Below are 20,294 nucleotides of genomic sequence, written 5' to 3'. Positions count from 1 at the left end.
GATGATTTGATAATTTATATATTAATTAATGCTAAAAAACAGATGTATTTTCTATTTATGTGTTTTTATTTTAATTTACTAGACAATGTGTTAATTAACATGAGTAAAGCTGTCATTAAATCTTTAATTCGTTTTAGAAAAAGCTTTGTTTGCTAACAAGGTACAATGTGGATAAGTAATACCTGCCGCTGTGCCTTTTGCTAACAAGGGGCCATAGAAGATTCTCCCATTATTATGTATACTAAATCAAAAATATATTATACCACTAATCCAAAAACACGAGCACAAAACGTGAACATCTGTCCTCTCCTAAATTTATCATACCCAATAAAAGGAGACTAGATAACGTCATGTAGATAAAAATCTAAGTAGTAGTAACTATAAATTATATACAAAAATTAAGATCGATTTCAAACAAGTTTGTTTTAAGTAGTACCTATACAGTATACATTTATTTAAATACTAGCTTCTGTCTGCGATTTCGCCCGCGATCCTACCAGGAAGTAATAGCTAAGTTGTAAAACTATGTGACCGTTTTCACTAATACTAAACTATGTAGCTGTGCGAGTAAGATGGACTAGGAAGATGCGCAGCTGGAGTATGCGATGTATCGATAGTAGGGAAACCATCCATGGCACGCATGCAAAGCAAACAATTTCCGTATGAAAAAAAAAAAAAACATTAAGCATAACATTGGCCATCTTAAATATCCTGGCCGCCACTACAAATTACCAAGTTCTATACTTCTAGTAAAGCAATCAATCCAAGGCATTGGAACCATACATTCAGCTTTCACAGTAACCATCTCTACTAAACCAATGAAACCAGTTAATTTACCGACGACTTAAAAATAATACCGTTAAAAGTAACTGCTCGATAAAAAAGTATACTACGTTCAAACCCTAGCGAGCTAAATAAAAAAAAGTGAACATCGTTGGACGTTCGGTAAATTTAAACCACGTTGAACCTTTCCCATCTAGTCAGCCCACACGTAACTTTGTTAACTAGAACCACTTTCATAGCAGGTATATACGTACTTAACTATATGTTTTCGTGGAAAAATCCGTCCTATGTAGGTTGTAATACGGATTTTACGATCTTTGGAATATTTTTATGTAAGTAGATCTCCCGTTCTTATGACATCGTTGTTTATCTCAGAGTTCTACGACACACATAAACAAAAACATCGTGTTATAGTGATGAGTATCTTGTTGTATTATGGTGCCTTGATTTTGATTTCCCAAACGTACTGAAAACATTCACATTACACTTTTTCTCAGTGCATCAATGCATTAGAGACGAATCAATTGCTAAATCTTCTAATACCCAAAATCAGTGCTCAAGTAGAAGAATAAAAATGTTCAATAAATGTTTTACTCTATCCTTACTGGGGTTCAGTCTGAGATTTCAAGCTCTGTAGACAGAGACAATGTAAAATCTAGCTTAGGACTAGGTCTTGTTATAATTGTGCTGACGTAATTGAGTTCCGCCTCCTCTACTGGCTCGACATAATTCTTAGCTTAAGCCAGGCAAACGGTAATTGTCCTTTTACGTAGCCAACCATTGGTTAGGTAACTACATTTAAGTAAAAGTATTCAAAAGGGCATTGATTTTTGTTATTTGTTAGATTTCTACGTCAAAAACTTTGGCTGTGTAGGTAATCTAGGTCGATGTACATCAGAGAGCCCTCACACCACCACATATGGGGCCCAGTAGGGCTAATGCCTGATTCGGAGCTGCAGACTACCTGTTTACCGGAGCTCCGGCTTGGAAAGCAGGATTAGGAAGGGGGTGGTTTTTAGTCAATAAGAGTCTTACACTAAGAGAAGACGATGATTTTCCTCCCTCAAAAAATAAAATAAAATAAAAGGCCGAGAGGAGCGTTGCACATTTCCAGAAAAATATGTTTTAATGCAGTCGGTGCTAATTGAGACAGAATAATACATTACGAATGCATCAGTAAACATAGTGGCGCGGCGAGACATGTCAATATTTAACTAAAGAAGCTTGACAAAACATCTTTTTATGGTTTATACACGCAATTTAAGAAACTAATGACTAATTATATCCACGGAAGGTTCCTTTGAAAAATATTGTCTAAATGAAAGGAAAGTTTTAACATTGTATAATAATTATCTTTATAGCCATACCCCTGCGAAGATCCGTGATAATATGGTAAACATGTTATCTCAGAGTTGTTTACAATAAGAGGTTCAAAAACAACAATACCTCATAAAATTAGATTGTCGAATTTCCTGACAATGTTTTGATGGGATGCGTTTATTGAAGCGAGAAAATCAAGTTTAATATTTTTTGTTTCTTGTTTGAAAGTGTATTATAAGGTACCTACTTATGTTTCTTATTTAGTGAGAGTATCTTCAATCGATATAACTTTTCCGAACACATGAAAATCAGGTGCATTTTATTTATACTTCAAATAAAGATCTGGATAATAACAAAACATACATACATAACCTCACGCCTGTCTTCCATGGGGGTAGTCAGAGACAAAAGAATGTCAATTGCTACAAATCTTACATACTTCTTTCGCTTCATCGCTCAGTCTTCATACATGCTCGTCGATTAAGGATACTTTTCTAGATTACATCGTATCATTTGATAAAGTCTGAAGAATGAATTTAATCCATACACGACGGACATACCACATTTTTACTTAAATTCTATATTTTATTATATTAATATATTTATTTATTTAAACAGTCTTTTATTAGACAAATTGTATTCAAGTCTAGCTCAATATTGTCGTCATAATGAATGGAAAATTTAAATTTTGGAATATATTGTTGACCTGCGCAATATGCATTGTTACTGACCTTCTACCAAGAATCTAAAAATAAAAAATCGCATGAAATTTTATATTGTTCTGATATGGGTCATCAAACAAAATACTGGCTGGTAAGTTAAAGAAATGTTAATTTATTATTTAATTGATGAAACTATTAGGAGATAAAGATGGCAATTGATACTATGATACGTAGATATGATAAGAGTAATTCTAGAAACTGAAGTACGTTATCTGTGTGACCTCTGTTTTTTTTTTATTCACGCAAAGCCTTGATGTGTACTCAAAATAACAACAACAATCTCATAAATTGCTTTGCCACTTTATTGGTGTGAAAATCTTATGAAAATTGGCTTATATTTCATGTTTTCATATTATTTTGTTATACATAGCTCCGTTCTAGTAAAGTCACGTCTGTTTATTCCCGAAGGGGTAGGCAGAGGTGCACATTACGACACGTAATACCGCTATACAATGTACATCCACTTTTCACCATTTGTGTTATAAGTCCCATGTAATAGGGGGTGAGCCTATTGCCATATACTCGGCACAATTCCAGCTAATACTGAGAATCTGAGCTTCGTAATTGCGTCGCATAATACGAAATGTAATCTGTATACTATGTAGGGTACTCAAGTAAAGATGTGGGTGAAAGCTATTGATTTTATCGTACGATTTCCGTCAATTCTATAGGATTCACATTTCGACGGCCCCTACGTAAACTATCGAAACTACAAAACCTCTACTTTACAGGAGAGCGATTCTAAGTTTCGATTTAGATTTTTGTTAAACATGAAATTCGTATATTCAATATTACCAGTATATCTGACGTGGAAAATATTAGTGTTTTATACTATCTACTGTAGTTTTTCATAATTATCATACTTTTTCTAATATTACGCACTCGATACTTTTCTTGGTTACTTCTGGTTACTTTTTTATCGAATGTGCCAGTTTCGATAGTGTTCTATGACAAAAAAATTAATCTACTATCGAATGTGCCCGTTTCGATACTTTTCCACGACAAGTATCTCTAGTAAACTATTGAATGTGGTACTTTCGATTGTATTCATTGTTACATTGCTCAAGTCAAGGTAACATAAGACTAGTTTCGATATGAGATACCTTCCAACTATTTATTTATGTTAAGCTTTTACTGCTGTTTTTTCTGGGGAATTAGTGACAAATGAAGAAAATCAATCAAATATTGTTAATCAAGCAATTTGTATTAAAAAATAAAGAACTTAAAAACGTAGTAATTGCACGGTTCTGCACTAAAGTTGAATCGAACTTCTGCCGCCCTTCACTCCCACCTCTCCTGGGGCCTAACGGGACGCTGGCACACACCGCGGTAGAGAAAACAAACCTGTTTGCTTCTCTATTTGCGGAATCTTCACGTCTCTCCATAGAGTTTGCGAGACGAATATGTCAAAAATTCGCATCCGATAGAAGGAGGTATATAAGACGTTGTGTAATCTTGACGTGAACAAGGCCAGTGGACCCGACGGAATCTCAGCCGTGGTTTTAAAAACCTGTGCGCCTGAGACTGGTCAAGTGCCGGTTGCATGGAAGCAGGCCAACGTGCAGCCTGTGCCCAAAAAAGGTAGTCGTGCCGACCCTAACAATTACCGACCAATCTCAGTCACGTCGGAACGTGTACTTAACAACAGGCTCCTGGCATACCTTGAAGGTAACGACCTCCTCAGCGATCAGCAGTATGGGTTTCGCCGCAACCGATCCACAGAAGGTCCCCTTCTTGCATATGCCACCCACATTTGGAGCGAGGCCATCGAGAAGCACGGGGAGGCATTAGCGGTCTCACTCGATATATCGAAGGCCTTTGACAGGGTTTGGCACGAGAGCCTTATCGGCAAGCTTCCTGCATATGGACTTCCCGCTGATCTGTGCAGATGGATTGCTGACTTCCTTAGGGGTCGGTCAATCCGAGTAGTCATTGATGGCTGCTCGTCTGACCAATTTAGCATCAACGCCGGAGTCCTCAGGGGACAGTACTTTCAGCAATGCTCTTTTTGCTGCATATCAACGACGAATTTGGGTATGCAGATGACAGCACAGTTGTTGAAAGGTATGTGTCCGATGCACGGACTAGCGGAACACAGACCCAGTCTCTAAGAGAATCCATGGTCGAATGGTTGAACTCCTCCTTGAAGGCGGTCTCCGATTGGGGTGACGCCAACTTGGTCAAGTTCAATGCTACCAAAACCCAGGCGTGTCTATTCTCTGCCAAACGGAGCCAATTTCCGCTGACTCCTACTTTCCGAGATGTATCCGTTCCAATATCGGATCATCTTGAGCTTCTGGGCGTAACTCTATCGCCTACCCTAAACTTCGGCTCGTATACAAGGTGTAACAAAATACCCATATACATCAAGAAGCCCTGATGAATACAGGTTGAATAGAATCTCTAGACAAAGTTTCAGCAAAAAATATGTTTAAAAAAATTAGTACCAAATACTTGGTATCGCATAGTTCTTGATTTCAAATCATACAAACGTGTCACAACCCTGCAGGGATCACTCGCTAATATTACGAAACATTTTTTCTGTCAATCTGATCACCTAGTACCTGTCTACCTAATTTTGATTCGCGCGTCGGCGCGATTGGAAAAACTTCATAACATGGTACCATGAAAACATGAGTTTAAAAAACCCTTCCCGTATCGTTTGTTATGTTATCTAGAAACCGTGCAATTGATATGTATACCCCCTTTTTGTTACACGTTGTATAAAGTCGAAGGCGCATCTGGCTGGTAGGAAGTTGGGCATCCTCTGGAGGGTGAGACGGTATTTCACATCGGAACAGCTACTGAGCCTGTACCAAGCGCAGGTTCGGTCTTGTATGGAGTACTGTTCTCACCTTTGGGACGGCTCGGCTAAATACCAGCTCGATGCGCCAGAACAAATCGAAAGGCGTGCCAAGAAGCTCATCAACGATGATGCGCTTGTGGAGGCCCGGCTTCAAAGCCTCGAACACAGGCGTAAGGTTGCAAGCCTTTCCGTTTATTACCGGATACATTTCGGAGAGTGTGCGGGGGAAGTGCACAACTTGATTCCCCCTAGTCCTTTTCATCATCGAACCACAAAACAATCGGCGAGGCGTCACCGCTTCATGGTAGATATCCCACCCACTCGCACGAAGTGCTTCGCTTCAAGCTTCCTTGTGCGAACTGCTAGGGAGTGGAACTCCTGGCCGGAGTCTGTGTTTCCTGATGGGTATAACCTGGGTGTCTTCAAGGCCCGAGTGAATAGGTTGCTTATGGGCAGACGTGCTCCACCGTAGGCCGCATCATCACTTACCATCAGGTGAGATAGCGGCCAAACGTCTACCCATCAAATGTAAAAAAAAGGTTTGGTTTGTTGGACAATAAAAATCTTGGACAGATTTAGGAGATGGAACGATTTCAGAATCGTTATACAGAAAATCCCCGTCAACCGCATCAGTTTCTTTGTAAATATCATTTAAATATTTCCACTCTTGAATCGGTGAATTGACATCGCACAGGAGATGCTGAAAATCCAAGACAAACATATTATATCTATCGAAATTGTAGGACAATCTATTACTTTGCCGTAGTAAAGTATCGAAAGTGGTACATTCGATGTGTTCATAGCAGAGAAAAGTATCGAATGTGTCACTTTCGATAAATTGCTCAGTACAAATACCAAGGAATACTATCGAATGTGGTAGATTCGACAGTACAAATTTGCTCTTTGTACTAGAACAGTATCGAATCTACCACTTTCGATAGTATAATATATTTACCATGTGTATACCTCTCCTATTCATTTTGAATTAAAAGTAAAAAAAAAACACTAACGTAATCCTAACCTCAAAATACACATGCGTCCTCACCCACATTTCGGGGAACACTGACGAAACAGGCAGTTTCGTGTCTCGCTCGCGCAACGCTGACCGCGTATATCATCGAAAACGGCAGGTTCGATGTTTTAATGTGTTCATTTTATGCAGTTACGATTCTGTTCGATTGAAAAATAGTTGTAGGTATACAATTGGAACATAATTTATATATATAATAATAGATCTTTATCTCCACATACTATTAGTGCAATAAAATGAAAATGGCTTTTTTGTAGTTTCGATAGTTACGTAGGGGCCGTCGATTTGAAGGAAAACTCTTGAGAATAAATAAAAATTAATGAATAAGTAAGTTCTCGAGACGAACCCAACCTTTAGTAATCCTAAGTACCTTTTCAATAAAGGTCAATTCCGCTTAGCAATTTAAATCAATTTACCGTTCAATCGATCACCGCCAAGTTACTAAGCGATACCACGTGCTTTACCCACGGTTATTCAAATAAAACAATTAATAAATCATAATTAAGTATAACGAGTTCCCTGTAACTTGTATTATGACGTCATAGTTTAGAACCACGTTTAAAAGAACGTGGTATGTGAATATTTTTTTGCCTCGTAAAAGGCTCAAGGCACACTGGTGGGTTCTAGCGAAGGTCTAAATAAAACTTTTAATTAATAAACACATGTGAACCAAATAAACAACGGTAGTTTCCACGATATTCTAGATGGATATCTTTGAAAAACATGAATATATTACAAAAGTCAGATGATTTGCATTCGAAATATTGATAAAAGGCGGTCGATTGTTGCGAAATTTGGTTGCAAAATTATTTGTTTGTTTTTTTCCGATAGAAAATTTCGTTGCCAATGTTTTAATAGATGCATAATGTAATCCGGGTAGCGGATTAAACTGGGACCGTTTGTTTTTCTATCTACGTAAATGTTTGGTTTTGTTCTAGAATTAAAAGAAAGTTCAAAACAATCGATGTCAACATTTTTTTTACATCAAACTTATTTTCTATTTTTTTGCATAGACATACTTTATGTCATAAGATTTGTAGTTTGGCGTTTTTTTTTATTGCACTTGGTATTTTTCTTAAATTTTCAATAATTTAGGGTCGTAGGGGTGCTTTTCCACCAGTGATGTGCCATATAGCTATGGTACGAGTATGCGATGTGTCGATAATAGGGAAGCCAACAATAGCACACATCCATAGCACGCATTTTTCCTTGAAAATAATATAGCTTAACTAAGTAAGCTTCCACCAGTGCTAAGCTATTTGTAGCAAAGAATATAATTGGTGCAAGTAACGCATCCACAGCAACGTAGCATAGCACATTTTTGGTGGACAAACACACTACTTATATTGCACAAACACTTCTTTTACTGCATTTTTCTTTAACCTGTCGTGTCGAAACACGAGACATAAAGCATTTTTATTGTTATTTTATATACATAAATATTGTTTAAATTGTTGTCTTATATATAAAAGGTTAAACTTCATATAATAAATGAAGCATTATGAATTCAAAGTTTTTACCTACATCGATTTTTGTATACCTTAGTAACACAAAAGTATTTTAGACCAAACTCAAAATGGAGTGATTATCTATAGACAGCAGATCAAATTGCCGATCTTATCTTTATCATAATGTAAATTTATTTTTTAGTAATCTTATACCTAGTATGTGATCTTGAATCTTAGATCTGTACTGAGATTAGCTTCAAAAACTGGCTTTATTTTCACATTCTAGAAATATTTTATTTTTGACTGCACAGTTGGTGTGGGTTTGATTCCCACACGGAACAACTCTGTGTGATCCATAGATTGTTGTTCCGTGTCTGGGTGTCATGTGCATGTAAAATTGTATATTGTAAATGCACCCGTGGAACACGGGAGGCACACAACACAGGAGGAAATTGTAATGTAGGGCAAAAATTAAAAAAAAAAAACTTAAAATGTTTATATCTTATTATAATCGGAATAATACTAATATAGATATTTTGGATTCGGGTATTAAAGCTTTGAATCAAATTTCACACATACATTAGTGCTGAATTGATGCGAAAAGATCTTTAGAAATCACTAAAGTTTACTTAAGATTTTAACCATTTAAGAACAATGAACTTATCATTCCTGAATTATTCTAATGCAAATTCTGTTTTTATAAAAATTAATACAGATTATCGCAAGAACCGTTTATACGGTCCTACTTTTATCGTTCCCATTTTAAATATGTATCAGTATACTGCCAAGAGAGAATAAATTAAAAATCAAAAAACCAAGTAGCTAATATAGTTGCAACACCGGTAATATACCTTACAAGCATTGAATTAAGGTTTACTTTTAACAGTGTATCTTTTCAAAGGCTATCTCCTGACCACAGCGGATAAATAAAGTGACTCCACTTCCCCGTTTGCTCTCAGACTATTACGTCGACAACTTTGTTGACTTGTTTTGGGGAAGTTTACAGCGAAATGTTTTTTGGTACAAGTAATAGTAGAAGCTTTAATAGATACCGTTTCTGTTTGGTTTAGTATCGAATTGACAACATCTTTGTTGCATTAAACTGCTTATAGGAAAGCTTTGAGTTAATATTTTATATAACTATTTTTTAGATACATATTTTTTTAAGAGGGGAAAATTGTGACTTCTTGGCTTCTCTCGCTTTGGGCGAGGCGAGAGGGACTGTGAGACTCTTACTGATTAAAATCCACCCCATTCCTACTACTGCTTTTCGAACCTTCGGGAACAACAACAACGTTCAGGACTGATACTGGAATTTGCTGAAACAGCTGAGTTTTTCTTAGAAATTATAATTTTACCAAATTTTTTGTAATGTCCAAGCTGAGTAAGTAGCATGACTTGAAAATATTAATAATTAATTTATGTTTAAACTATACTTGACGATTTTCTATATTTATTTAAAATTCTCTAAATTTACATTTTTAAATAATATTTAAAACACACAATATAAAATAATATTTAAAAATATAAAAATAGGAGCCGACCAGTAGCGGGAACATGGTCCAAGCTACCGGTGGTTAGGGCTCCAGAGACAGAAACCTCCTCACAATGCGTACCGTTTCGAGGAGTACTGCCTTCTGCATCAGGCCCTTGATCCATCCGCCCAACCCCAGCCTCCTAAGGTGATTGTCGAGGCTGTTGGGTATTAATCCGTTGGCCGACACGACTATCGGCACAATGATAACCGAATCCACACTCCACATATCGACAACCTCGTGAGCCAATACTATACTTGACGATTATTGTTACTGATCTGTTATTGACTATACCTACCCCTACCCATGATAGAAACCTGTGTTTGTAAAACTGCACAAACCTTGAGAGATGATGATTCTATTCCTGTTGACTATCAACGATTTGTTATAAAATATGTAGGAAGCAATTGTAATATGATCAAACAGCTCATCATCTTTTAAGTCTTGTGGCCATAAGCCTCATTAGAAATAAACACACAAAACATTCATTTTAATTCTTTCTTTAATTGACTAGATTCATAATCTTCTTTGTTTACTCTTCTTCTTTGCTTTCTACTCTTTATAATCATTTCTATCGGCCATAACACGCAGATGAGTCCATACAACATGATCAAAGTGTAAAATGCTGACGCGTAGCTATTGGTGATGTCTCTGATGGCGCCTGTGAGAAAATATATAGCTATAAGTTGTATATCGTATGATTATTTTATTATAACGTCACGCTTTTAATCTTCGAAGGGGTAGGCAGAGGTGCATATTATGGCACATAATGCCAATGTAAACCCACATTTCACAATTTATGTTATAAGTCCCATGTAATAGATGGTGAGCCTATTGCCATATACCGGACAATTCCAAACACCGTGCTACCACTGAGAAATTTTCGAAATACCGAAAAAAGTCCAGTAATACTTCGTCCGACCCGGGAATCGAACCCGAGACCCCTTGCCCGGCAGTCGCACTTGCTACCATTCGGCCAACGAGGCGGTCTATATGTATATCGTATGAAATGGGCATAAATTAACAATAAATGTTAACAAATCAATATAGTGACACTAATCGGATCCGATAAAGTTAATAATGTTAGCTAAAGTTTATGGGGAGCGTCACAGTCGGTAGTTTCAATTTATGAAGCCATATTAGTGATTATGCCTACTATACTATACAAGTAGTGTTAAATCAAATTTTGACAGTTATGTGATGTTTGTGTTAAATAATGTTATTTAAAGGGACATGTTTAACTATATACTATCGGTAGTGTTCTGTAAAGTGATTGAATATAATATATTAAATTTTCGTTAGTTACGAATCTTTATACCCATAAGTTGATATTGAAAACATTAAGTGAGTGATACCACGGCCTCACAGAAAACTGACGTGAAACAACGCACATGTTGTGTTTCGTCGTGTAATTGGAGTTACCGGAGGCTCAATTACCCCCTCCCCCATTCCCCCATGATCCTAACTTTCCAAAAGGCTGGCTACGCACTTGTAACGCCTCTGGTGTTTCGGGTGTCTAAAGGCGGAGTCCATTGCTTACCATCAGGTGATTCGTCTGCTCGTTTACTGGATTATCCCATAAAAAAAAAACCTGCCATTTTCATTTTATTGATAAAGCCCTTAGTCAAAACAAAACTTCCTAACCTAATTTAAGAGTAGATTAGATTAGATTTCAGCCTTGATTGTGTCACTGTAGGGCAAAGGGAATAACTTAATTCTAAGAGAAATATTTATCTTATTACTAAGATTCTGTTATATATAATATAGTTAAAATACGTACCAATAGCAGGTCCAATACCCATGCTCAATGAACCAGAGAGAAGTAGAAGGATGCCCATAGCTGATGTGAACTTCTCAGGAGCTACAGCATCAGAGACGACCAATGGCATAAGTACGGCGATGGAACAATGAGCTACTCCCATTAATGTGAAGAAGACTAGGATCACCATCGTGCTGTTGGACCAGAGCATACCTGGAAAATATTGCATTTTTTAAATGAATACTTACATCAAAATAAAGTACGGTGATAATGATTTGTGGTTGGAAATTGGAATGGCTTTAAGTTAAGACTTTTAAAAGACATCTAGCGGTATTTATTTGTTTCTATCTACACTTACGATAAATTGTATCTCTCTGGTCATTCTCGGTCCAGTCATTTCAGAGATTAGTCAGAACAAACAGACAGATTATTTTGGTGTATGTATCGTATGTATGTAGTAAAAAGCTGTTATTTTAATATTACAAACAAATCTCCAATTTTATTTGTATGTGTGTATTCCCTCTTTGTCTACTATTAAATCATGTGATTTTATGACGTGTATTACACTAACGTTCTTACCAATTCTGGACAAGGCTGCTATAGCTACACCAACAATATAAATATTCTGAATACCAAGTTTGTACATCCACTTTGAGACAACCGTGAATAGGACTCTTGTTGCTAGATCTCCAAAACCATATAACGTGAGCGCCATCGCTACATTTTCCTAGAATAAAGAATGACAAACATTTAGCTTTAACTTTCCTTCTGGGCTTTTCCTATTTGTATCGAGTTAGTACCAAGTTTCCTGATCAAATTCAATTGAATGCCTGTATTTTATATAGAACAACACATATAAAACCGGTGTGAAACAACGCTTCCGTTGTGTGAATGAGGTTACCGAAGGCCCAATTTGCCCCCTTTTCCGCCTCGCCTCAGGTGTTTCGGGTGTCCATAGGCGGCGACGATTGCATACCATCAGTTGATCTGTCTGCTCGTTTACCGGCTTAAACCATAAAAAAACTACTGCTGTCTTGTGCTTCTCATCTGATCCCAAACAAACATCTGACGACAAGCATAGTCACCTTCAATCAGAATAAGCCACATCGCCGGATTTTTTTTGCATATCTGCCTTTATTTATACCTCTGTTTAAGATAAGGGAATATAAACCATATTGTACAGAAAGTTCAAACAAATTCAACTTACTTGATTCCATTCCATGGAGTATAAGTACTGAGGCACCATAACAATGTAGATACCATCAGCTGTCGAGCACAATGCTGGTCCCAATGATGTGCAGGAAAGCAGAAACGTCTTGATCAGAGATGTGTCTATCACTGATTCTATTACTCTTCTGGAATCAGAACGTATTGTTTTATAAAACCAAAAAAATTCAAAAAAAATGTTGTCCTTAGAAACAAGTGTTTCATCTGGTGATTAGTATTCTTATATACTTAACATGGTTGCTTAAACATGGTTTCTTTTGTAGAAAAGCCGGTTAGGAATTAATTATGACATACTTAAATACATAATTATTATTTATATGTGACGTTATGCACTTTACGTATAAAATAGTAAATAGGCATGGTTATTATACATTTGATCTTTGGCAAAATTACGTACCTAATTCTATTTTGTGTAGGTTTTATGCAGTTGTTACCTACCTGATACCACTTTTCTTCTTTGCTGGTATTTCGAAGTACTTTTCTAAAGTTTCCTTAGTAGTAGTACCTTCTAAATCTGATAGATCTGATAGTTTTAAAACTGGAGTTTCAGCTCTGTCGTCTTTGTTCTCTTCTACTTCTAGAAGGTTCTCTGAAAATAATGATTTGTTGAATTATAAATATTGGAGTTTGCAGACTTAGGAGCAGTTTGAAAGATAGGTTGAAGCGCGTTTATGACATAATTTTTGTGTGAAGTTAGTTGAAGGGCTGCCAAATGAAATAGACATTTTGTCTCATTCTAAACCCCATTTTCTTTAAAAGAGGGCTGAATATTCCATATAAACCATATGCACAATTTTCTAGACAAAAAGCTAAAAATTGGTATGCGGGCTAAATGTGACTAACAAGAAACTTCATAATTTGTTTTTGGAAATCTGCCCTAACCCCTTAAAAAGTGAATGGGAAGCCGTGTGATGACAATGGAGTCGGAAACATTTCTTACTCCTTCTACTCTTCCACCGGGTAAGCAGAAATAGCAGCGTTCCTTGATAAATTTTACATAAAAAGCTTACCGCCGTACTCAGAGTCATTTAATGGGAACATAACCAAGTCCTTAGGGTTTGTTTTCGATACAAAATCGGTATTAAGGAATAGTTTAAGTAATCACTTAATGTCTCTGTAAGTGCGGCAGTTATTATTAAATTTTCTATCATAAGTACTTACTAAGTTCAGTCTTTTCGTTTACTTCAAATGGAACTTTTTTCATGTGCCACTGAACTGGTTGCATCAGCATCACAGCCACAAAATTGTTTAACGATAAACCTCCAATGAGTAGTAGAGACCCCTTCGATCCAAAAGTCTCTTGCGACCATTTCACAAATATTGGAGCTACCATTGCATTGAGTCCTGTTGAACAGATAATGCAACGTCATGCTGATTAAAAAAAATATGTATAAATTCAAAATTAGCATTTTCTCAATCAAATCACCGAGCAATAGCTCAAAAACATTAGTCTGTCCATCAGTGAAGCTATGGGCCGCAATACACGGGCTTAACACATTGAACGCCGTGGTGACCGACGTTAGCGGAGGATTTGCCTTCAACAGTTTTCTATTAGCAGTCTAAGACTTAAAGCAGTCAGGATCGACTATTTGAGACTACATACTACTACAGAGTGAACTATAGACTTACACACAGACTGCTCGAGCAGTAATCAATGACAGATTCCAGCTATTGACTCTCAATGCAAGAGAGATCCGAACAGTGCGTTTATGGCGGCTCTTAGTATCTCAAAATGTTTATTATGTGTTTTTTAATCAACAACTATATATAAAAACTAATAAGACAATGATGGTTATTTTTTGAGGGGGTATAATCGTCAAATGACTTCTCCCGCTTTGGCCGAGGTGAGAGGGAATGTCAAACTCTTACTGACTAAAAGCCAGCCCGTTCGTTTTCGAGCTGGAACCCTGGTAAACCTGCTAGGTAGTCCGCAGGTCCAGATCATGAATAAAAACCAGTGTGCTAGTTCGTTTTATTTATTCGTTATTAAACTAGTTTATTTAAATTTTATACCTGTCATAGTTTGTACGAAGCTCATCATTAATACTCGTTTTTCAGTAAAGTATTCGTTCACAATAGTGCAGGATAAGTTATACATTATGCCCAAACCGATACCCTGTAATGTAAAATAAAATAAACATAGTTTATATCAATTTAAATCTACTGAATGATGCGAATTCAATTGTCATATTGGATTTTTTTAAAAGGGTTTCATTCATTTAACATATTGTTTTTAGACCCCTTTTCTTGGAGGGAGGAGGGAATCTTTTGTTCCTTAATGTACATAGACTCTAAATAATTTGAGATAAAAATGTATTAAACAGTCAAACCAAGAAATATCTCATAAATAATACTCAGAAGTCTAAACTCGCATTCAACAATCATGCTTAGAAATATTTATATGGTTAATGAATATTGTTATAAGTTTTTAAACTGACGGTCACTAACAATATCATTATAACTTGCAACGGAATATTTTTCATGTTTATTATTTTCTTTGAGTTTTTAATATTTCGGCACTGTTGTACGCGCTTTGATGTGTCATAACAATGGATGAACTTCATCCGTGATTGTGACACATGGTAAATATCCCATTGTAAGTTCTAATGATAAAATATTGTTACATCTAGACTAAACATAATAATTGATCGTTAGTAATTTACCTGAAAAACTCCAGCAGTAAGGAAAAACATAAGCGGTGTGGTCATTATGACGGTGCCTAGCGTTCCACACGCAAATATCACTGAGGCGACGAAGGCGAGTTTACGCTTCGACATTATATTCAGCAACGCCGATGTGAAGAAAGCTGGAATCATTTTTAATTTGTATGCTTAAATAATAATACTGGATACTGGACTGGCCGTTTCTATCGAAAAATATCCAATAAGTTTTTCCATTTTAAATTGTTGTTAACACGTTAATCGCTGCGTAGGTCACAGGTCGCTGTTCTAGAATGGTGGACGATTTGCCTTCAACAGTTTTCTGTTGGCAGTCTAAGGCATACGTAAAACTACAAAGTGTTTTCTTTATGAGATTGGGGCAAACAAAGAGACTAAGTAAGTGATTAACGTCATCGGGGAGACCTGTAATACCAGAGGAGGTACTTCTGTGTTGCCCTTCGAAAAGTGTAGAATATTGCGCAGTGAAGAATATTTCTGTAAACTATACATGTCACTTGTTTATTTAGCGTGTGGAATAAATGTTTTCTCTTTGTATATTTTTGCTTGGTTTCTACTAAATTAAGTTTAGAATATAACTGGAGAAAGGTATATGTAGCATTCATGTCAAATAGTTCAACGTATAGTTACCAGCTAACGCAATAGATATGCAGTATATTCCCAGAAGCAGAGTGACGCTTGCAGAACTCATTGATACAGCATTTATGAAGTCATCGTACATCATTCCAAAACAGCCAGCAAACGCCGTAGTTGTCGACTGAAATTTTGACGAAGAAACTCATTATTATGAAGTAAAAATATAGGTAGAAGTAGTATTATTCATAAGTTCCAAGTGATAAAATATAGGGACAACTTATTTTATATTTGAACATTTTTTGGTGTATCTGTATTAAATGCATGGTGAGGTATGAGGTATTTTTGCTCCCACTCTCACTTTGATTCGTTTTATATGACAAAATAAAAAAATACGTAGCTTAACATTTTTTTCATTACCTAACTAACAGGCTAAATCGATTTTCTATTTCATCATTCCTATTTTTTATGGTTTTATGTTTACATAACATACATACATAAGTTTTACATTATTTGAACATTATGTTTCTGTCACCAAAAAGTTTACGTGTCTATTAGAAAAACCGAAATCAACTAGATATATCCTTATCATCAGTAGACATAGTAAGATCTTGACGGACAGACAGTAGACAGATTGAATAGTGGATTTGTTACTACGTATCCTTTAAGGGTTATTCTTTCCCTTTAAGTTACGGAACCGTAAAAAAGGGTTGTCAAAATAAATACAGTGTCTATTGTGTTATTTTAGATGTTTATTTTATTTAGTAGCAAATTCGTGTTAAAACAGCGTGTTGAAGAAAAAATAAATATACAGAAATAATTTTCAATAAACTACGTTTCAAAATGATTTTGATAGCGTTCATTTTTGAAGTCGGTGAGTACCTAGACTAAAACCTAATTTACTATTGATTAGTAACGATTTTATTCCGAAAAAAATTGCTGAGGACTGGGATAAGCACATGGGATAAGTAACCATTAAATCTCTCTGTACTCTCTGTGACTTACGACTGCGGTAAGTGTAACAAATATTATCTGAAAACCGCATCAAAATTGATTCAGGTATTTGCGGCGTAATACGTATGTATTAAAGTAAATTGAATTGAATACCTCCGTCTTTTTTAAAGGCGGAATTTTTTCATATGACATAATCAATGTGTAATAAATACTGCTATACTTATTTACATACATAAAATATACATGAGATAACGAAATGTCAGTTATAATACTCTAGACACTTAAACTGAGACTTATCTAAGACTATTTGACTTATAATTGTTATCATTTTAACAAGAATGGATACTGCCGGCGTTACATATGCAAAAACGTATTTGTTTTACAAAATCCTGACGTAAAAAATAGTTTTTTTTTTTATGTAAGAGTATTTTCATGTATACATAATATATGTTACTATAAAATATGTTGTGTAACTGTTACAGGTATTAATTTATATTTGTAGTTTATATACCTAGTGGTCTGATTTAAATAGTATGTACTGTGAATACTATGTCATATATCACACTAATGTTATAAATGTTGTTTGTCCGTTAATCACATTGAAAATACTGAACAATTTTGATGAAATTTGTTAGGTATAAAAGCAGGGTATGATAATTTAGGTGACTTTTATCCTATGGGAACGCGGGCAAAAGCGCTAGCAGAAGCTAAATAGTGTGTGTGTGTAATCTATACATATAATAAAATCGTAGAAAAGTGCTGTCTGTACATTGAAAATAAAAATAAAAAAAATAGCAGGGGTTATTATTATGTCGATGTCGAACCCAAAAATGTAATTAACTTTTTTTTTGTCTGTTTGTCTGTTTGTCTGTTTGTCTGTTTGTCTGTTTGTCTGTGCGTCTATGCGCGCTAATCTCAGAAACGGCTGAACCGAGTTGGATGCGGTTTTCACGAATATATTGTGGTATGTTTCAATTAACATTTAGTGTTTGTTTCATGTCAATCGGTTCATAAATAAAAAAGTTATGTCAAATTAAAGAATCACGTCGAACACTATTCTATGCTTATACCATTAATCTCCGCAACTATTTGACGGATTTGGTTGAAATTAGGTACAAATATAGTTTAGAACCTTAGAAAGGACATAGGATAGTTTTTATTTCAAAAATCAAAAAATAAAATGCTGTTTCGTATATTCTAAATAAATAAATTGGTTTCGTTGTATTAGTCAAATAATAAGTTTATTTGTTGGGTTTTCCTGGTATTCTGGTTAAATTATTTAACGTAGGTTTAGTTTGATATCGATTATTATTGTTATATTAGTAGTTACTGTAGTTAGTTTTTTTAATAAAGGAAAATGCTCAACGAAGTATGGGGAAAATACCCAGGCCCGGCGCAAACGATTTGTATCTCAGTTTATCAGTATAAATGAGTAATAAAATCCCGTATAGTTACCATCGTCGAAAACGATGGCTAAATGTAGGAAATTGCTATTTGCTTTTGTCAGGGACTATGTTTAAATCGATCAACAGTGGACGACTTTCGGCTGGTATGATGATGATATTTAAAAGATATTTCGAGTAGAAAGTATGAAAACAAATGTATACATTATCAAAACATCATGTATTAGATTATTCAAAGTTCAATCATTTTCTACATCTAATATTACATTTTGTAGTGAAAGTGCGGGATTTGCAAAACCATCTTGGTGCCTTGCACACCCAAGGTAGTATTTTCCCATGTATGCATGAACAATAATATTCGCCAATTGCATTTCTCCCACTACCTCTACTATATAAAACGTCTTATATCACGCTGTATTGATGAGGGGGTGGTCTGTGATTGATGCTCATGGCGTATACGAAGCGTATTAACTCAATAAAATAGAGATATTACTAAGTTTCATAAATCAAAACAATGATAAAAATTAATCCATGCTAAAAAATAAATATCAATTTCCAACATTTAGCCATCGTTTTTGATGATGGTACCTATATAGCATTTCATTACTCATTTATACGGATAAACTGAGATACGTATAGTTTGCGCCGGGCCTGGGTTTTTTTGAGCATTCTCCATTGTAAGTCTAATTTATTAATTAATTAGATAGATTAGATTTAAGTCGTTTCTTTTAAATTATTTAGTTTAAGCTTGGTTATTATAGCATAGAGGATAGGTTGTAATATAATTTCTTTTTTAATTGTTATAAATTCGTAATTCGTAGCTTTCTTTAGTTTAAGTCCGTTTTTAAACTATTTTTTCAATGCCCTAAGTGAGTATACATCTATTAAATTCAAACGCAGAGCTCATTATGTTGATTTTTGAAGAGTTCCCTGGAATATCTTCTACATCTCATTTTTGAAGAGATTCCGCGAGATCGGGAACTCTGTGGTTAAAACCAAAAATTTGCCGGAAGTCACTATTCCACGCGAACGAAGTCGCGGGCAAAAGCTAGTATTTTATATATATTGTATTGCGTATATCTCGAGGTTTTGTGGAAAAATGAAATCTTTTTTTTATTTAATTAATTAATACGATTTTTAGGAAAAAAATAAATATTTAATAAAACATGTATACAGATTGGATAGAACTCTACAGAACACCCTTTTACGCTACGCTTTTCGTATTCTTATTGACTTGGAAAATAATTGATCGCTGTATTCCGCACAAATCTATTTATTGTCAAGTCTAAATAAATAACAAATCATGAAGTATCGAAGATAATGGACGATAAGGCAAAATGGCAACAAGCATGAACTTGAACTTGCACCATCCCATTAGCGGACAAGAATGCACCAAATATTTCGTTATTGAAACATTAATGGCCTTCAAATCAATTAAAAAATAATCACCACAAAATAAAATTACTCACAAAACTTATAATCGCCGATATTGCTACTAAATACCCCCATCCCCCATCGGGGGGCACCAACTTATACTTCTTTCCCATCAAATTGGCACCTTCCTTTTTTTCTATAGACACCATAGTTTCACTATACACCACATATAACAAACATCCCCATATGTTTTGCCACTGGTTTTATTCATATAGATATTTGCTTACGATATCTTGTTTGTACGTTAATTATTTAGACATTATAATACATATGGTTTTATTCTATGATAAGATAATTTAGCTATAGATCTGCCAGTCACACTAACCAATGTAGTTTATTTGTTAACAGCGTGTCTAAAAATTAATAAGTCTGAAAATAATGTTATACTAATGATTGGTACTGTTAAATGCAGAAAATAGTTGTTTAATGGTCGTTCTAATTGTGTGTGTTAAATGATTATTACGTCATAGACCTAAACTAAACTATAATTTGACCAAAATGATGTTTTAGACTTACTTTGTAAATTATTAAATTAGGCTTAATGCTTATTAAATTAGGAAAAAATCTTGGTGAAGTAGAAAAATATCAAAGACAAAATAAAGTAAATTATTGACACGTTTAT

The 20,294-nt window shown here is 35.2% G+C and overlaps 2 protein-coding genes across 9 annotated transcripts in view; one reads left to right on the top strand and one right to left on the bottom strand.

Annotated features, from left to right (window-relative positions):
* LOC118274591 (solute carrier family 12 member 6) overlaps nt 1–20,294 on the top strand; it is a 511,128-nt gene that overhangs the window by 198,293 nt on the left and 292,541 nt on the right. The window lies entirely within an intron of this gene.
* On the bottom strand, nt 10,129–19,876 carry LOC118274611 (monocarboxylate transporter 1-like). Its single transcript, XM_035592231.2, has 10 exons — nt 19,708–19,876; nt 15,939–16,065; nt 15,294–15,436; nt 14,644–14,746; nt 13,792–13,974; nt 13,069–13,219; nt 12,611–12,758; nt 11,983–12,130; nt 11,425–11,616; nt 10,129–10,305 (listed from the first exon to the last, which is right to left on the bottom strand). Exons 1-10 carry the CDS (start codon nt 19,819–19,821, stop codon nt 10,130–10,132), a joined length of 1,485 nt encoding a protein of 494 aa, XP_035448124.2. The 5' UTR covers nt 19,822–19,876; the 3' UTR covers nt 10,129.

Source organism: Spodoptera frugiperda, chromosome 15 (assembly GCF_023101765.2).
Source record: "Spodoptera frugiperda isolate SF20-4 chromosome 15, AGI-APGP_CSIRO_Sfru_2.0, whole genome shotgun sequence".
Taxonomy (NCBI): Eukaryota; Metazoa; Arthropoda; class Insecta; order Lepidoptera; family Noctuidae; genus Spodoptera; species Spodoptera frugiperda.
This window is presented reverse-complemented; position numbering and strand designations above follow the sequence as displayed.

Coding starts and splice junctions, on each gene's coding strand:
- LOC118274611 (XM_035592231.2), bottom strand. CDS start 19,821: ATGGTGTCTATAGAAAAAAAGGAAGGTGCCAATTTGATGGGAAAGAAG. Junction 14,747..15,293: donor TTACTGCTGGAGTTTTTCAG/GTAAATTACTAA, acceptor TTTACATTACAG/GGTATCGGTTTGGGCATAAT. Junction 11,617..11,982: donor AGCAGCCTTGTCCAGAATTG/GTAAGAACGTTA, acceptor AATATTTTCCAG/GTATGCTCTGGTCCAACAGC.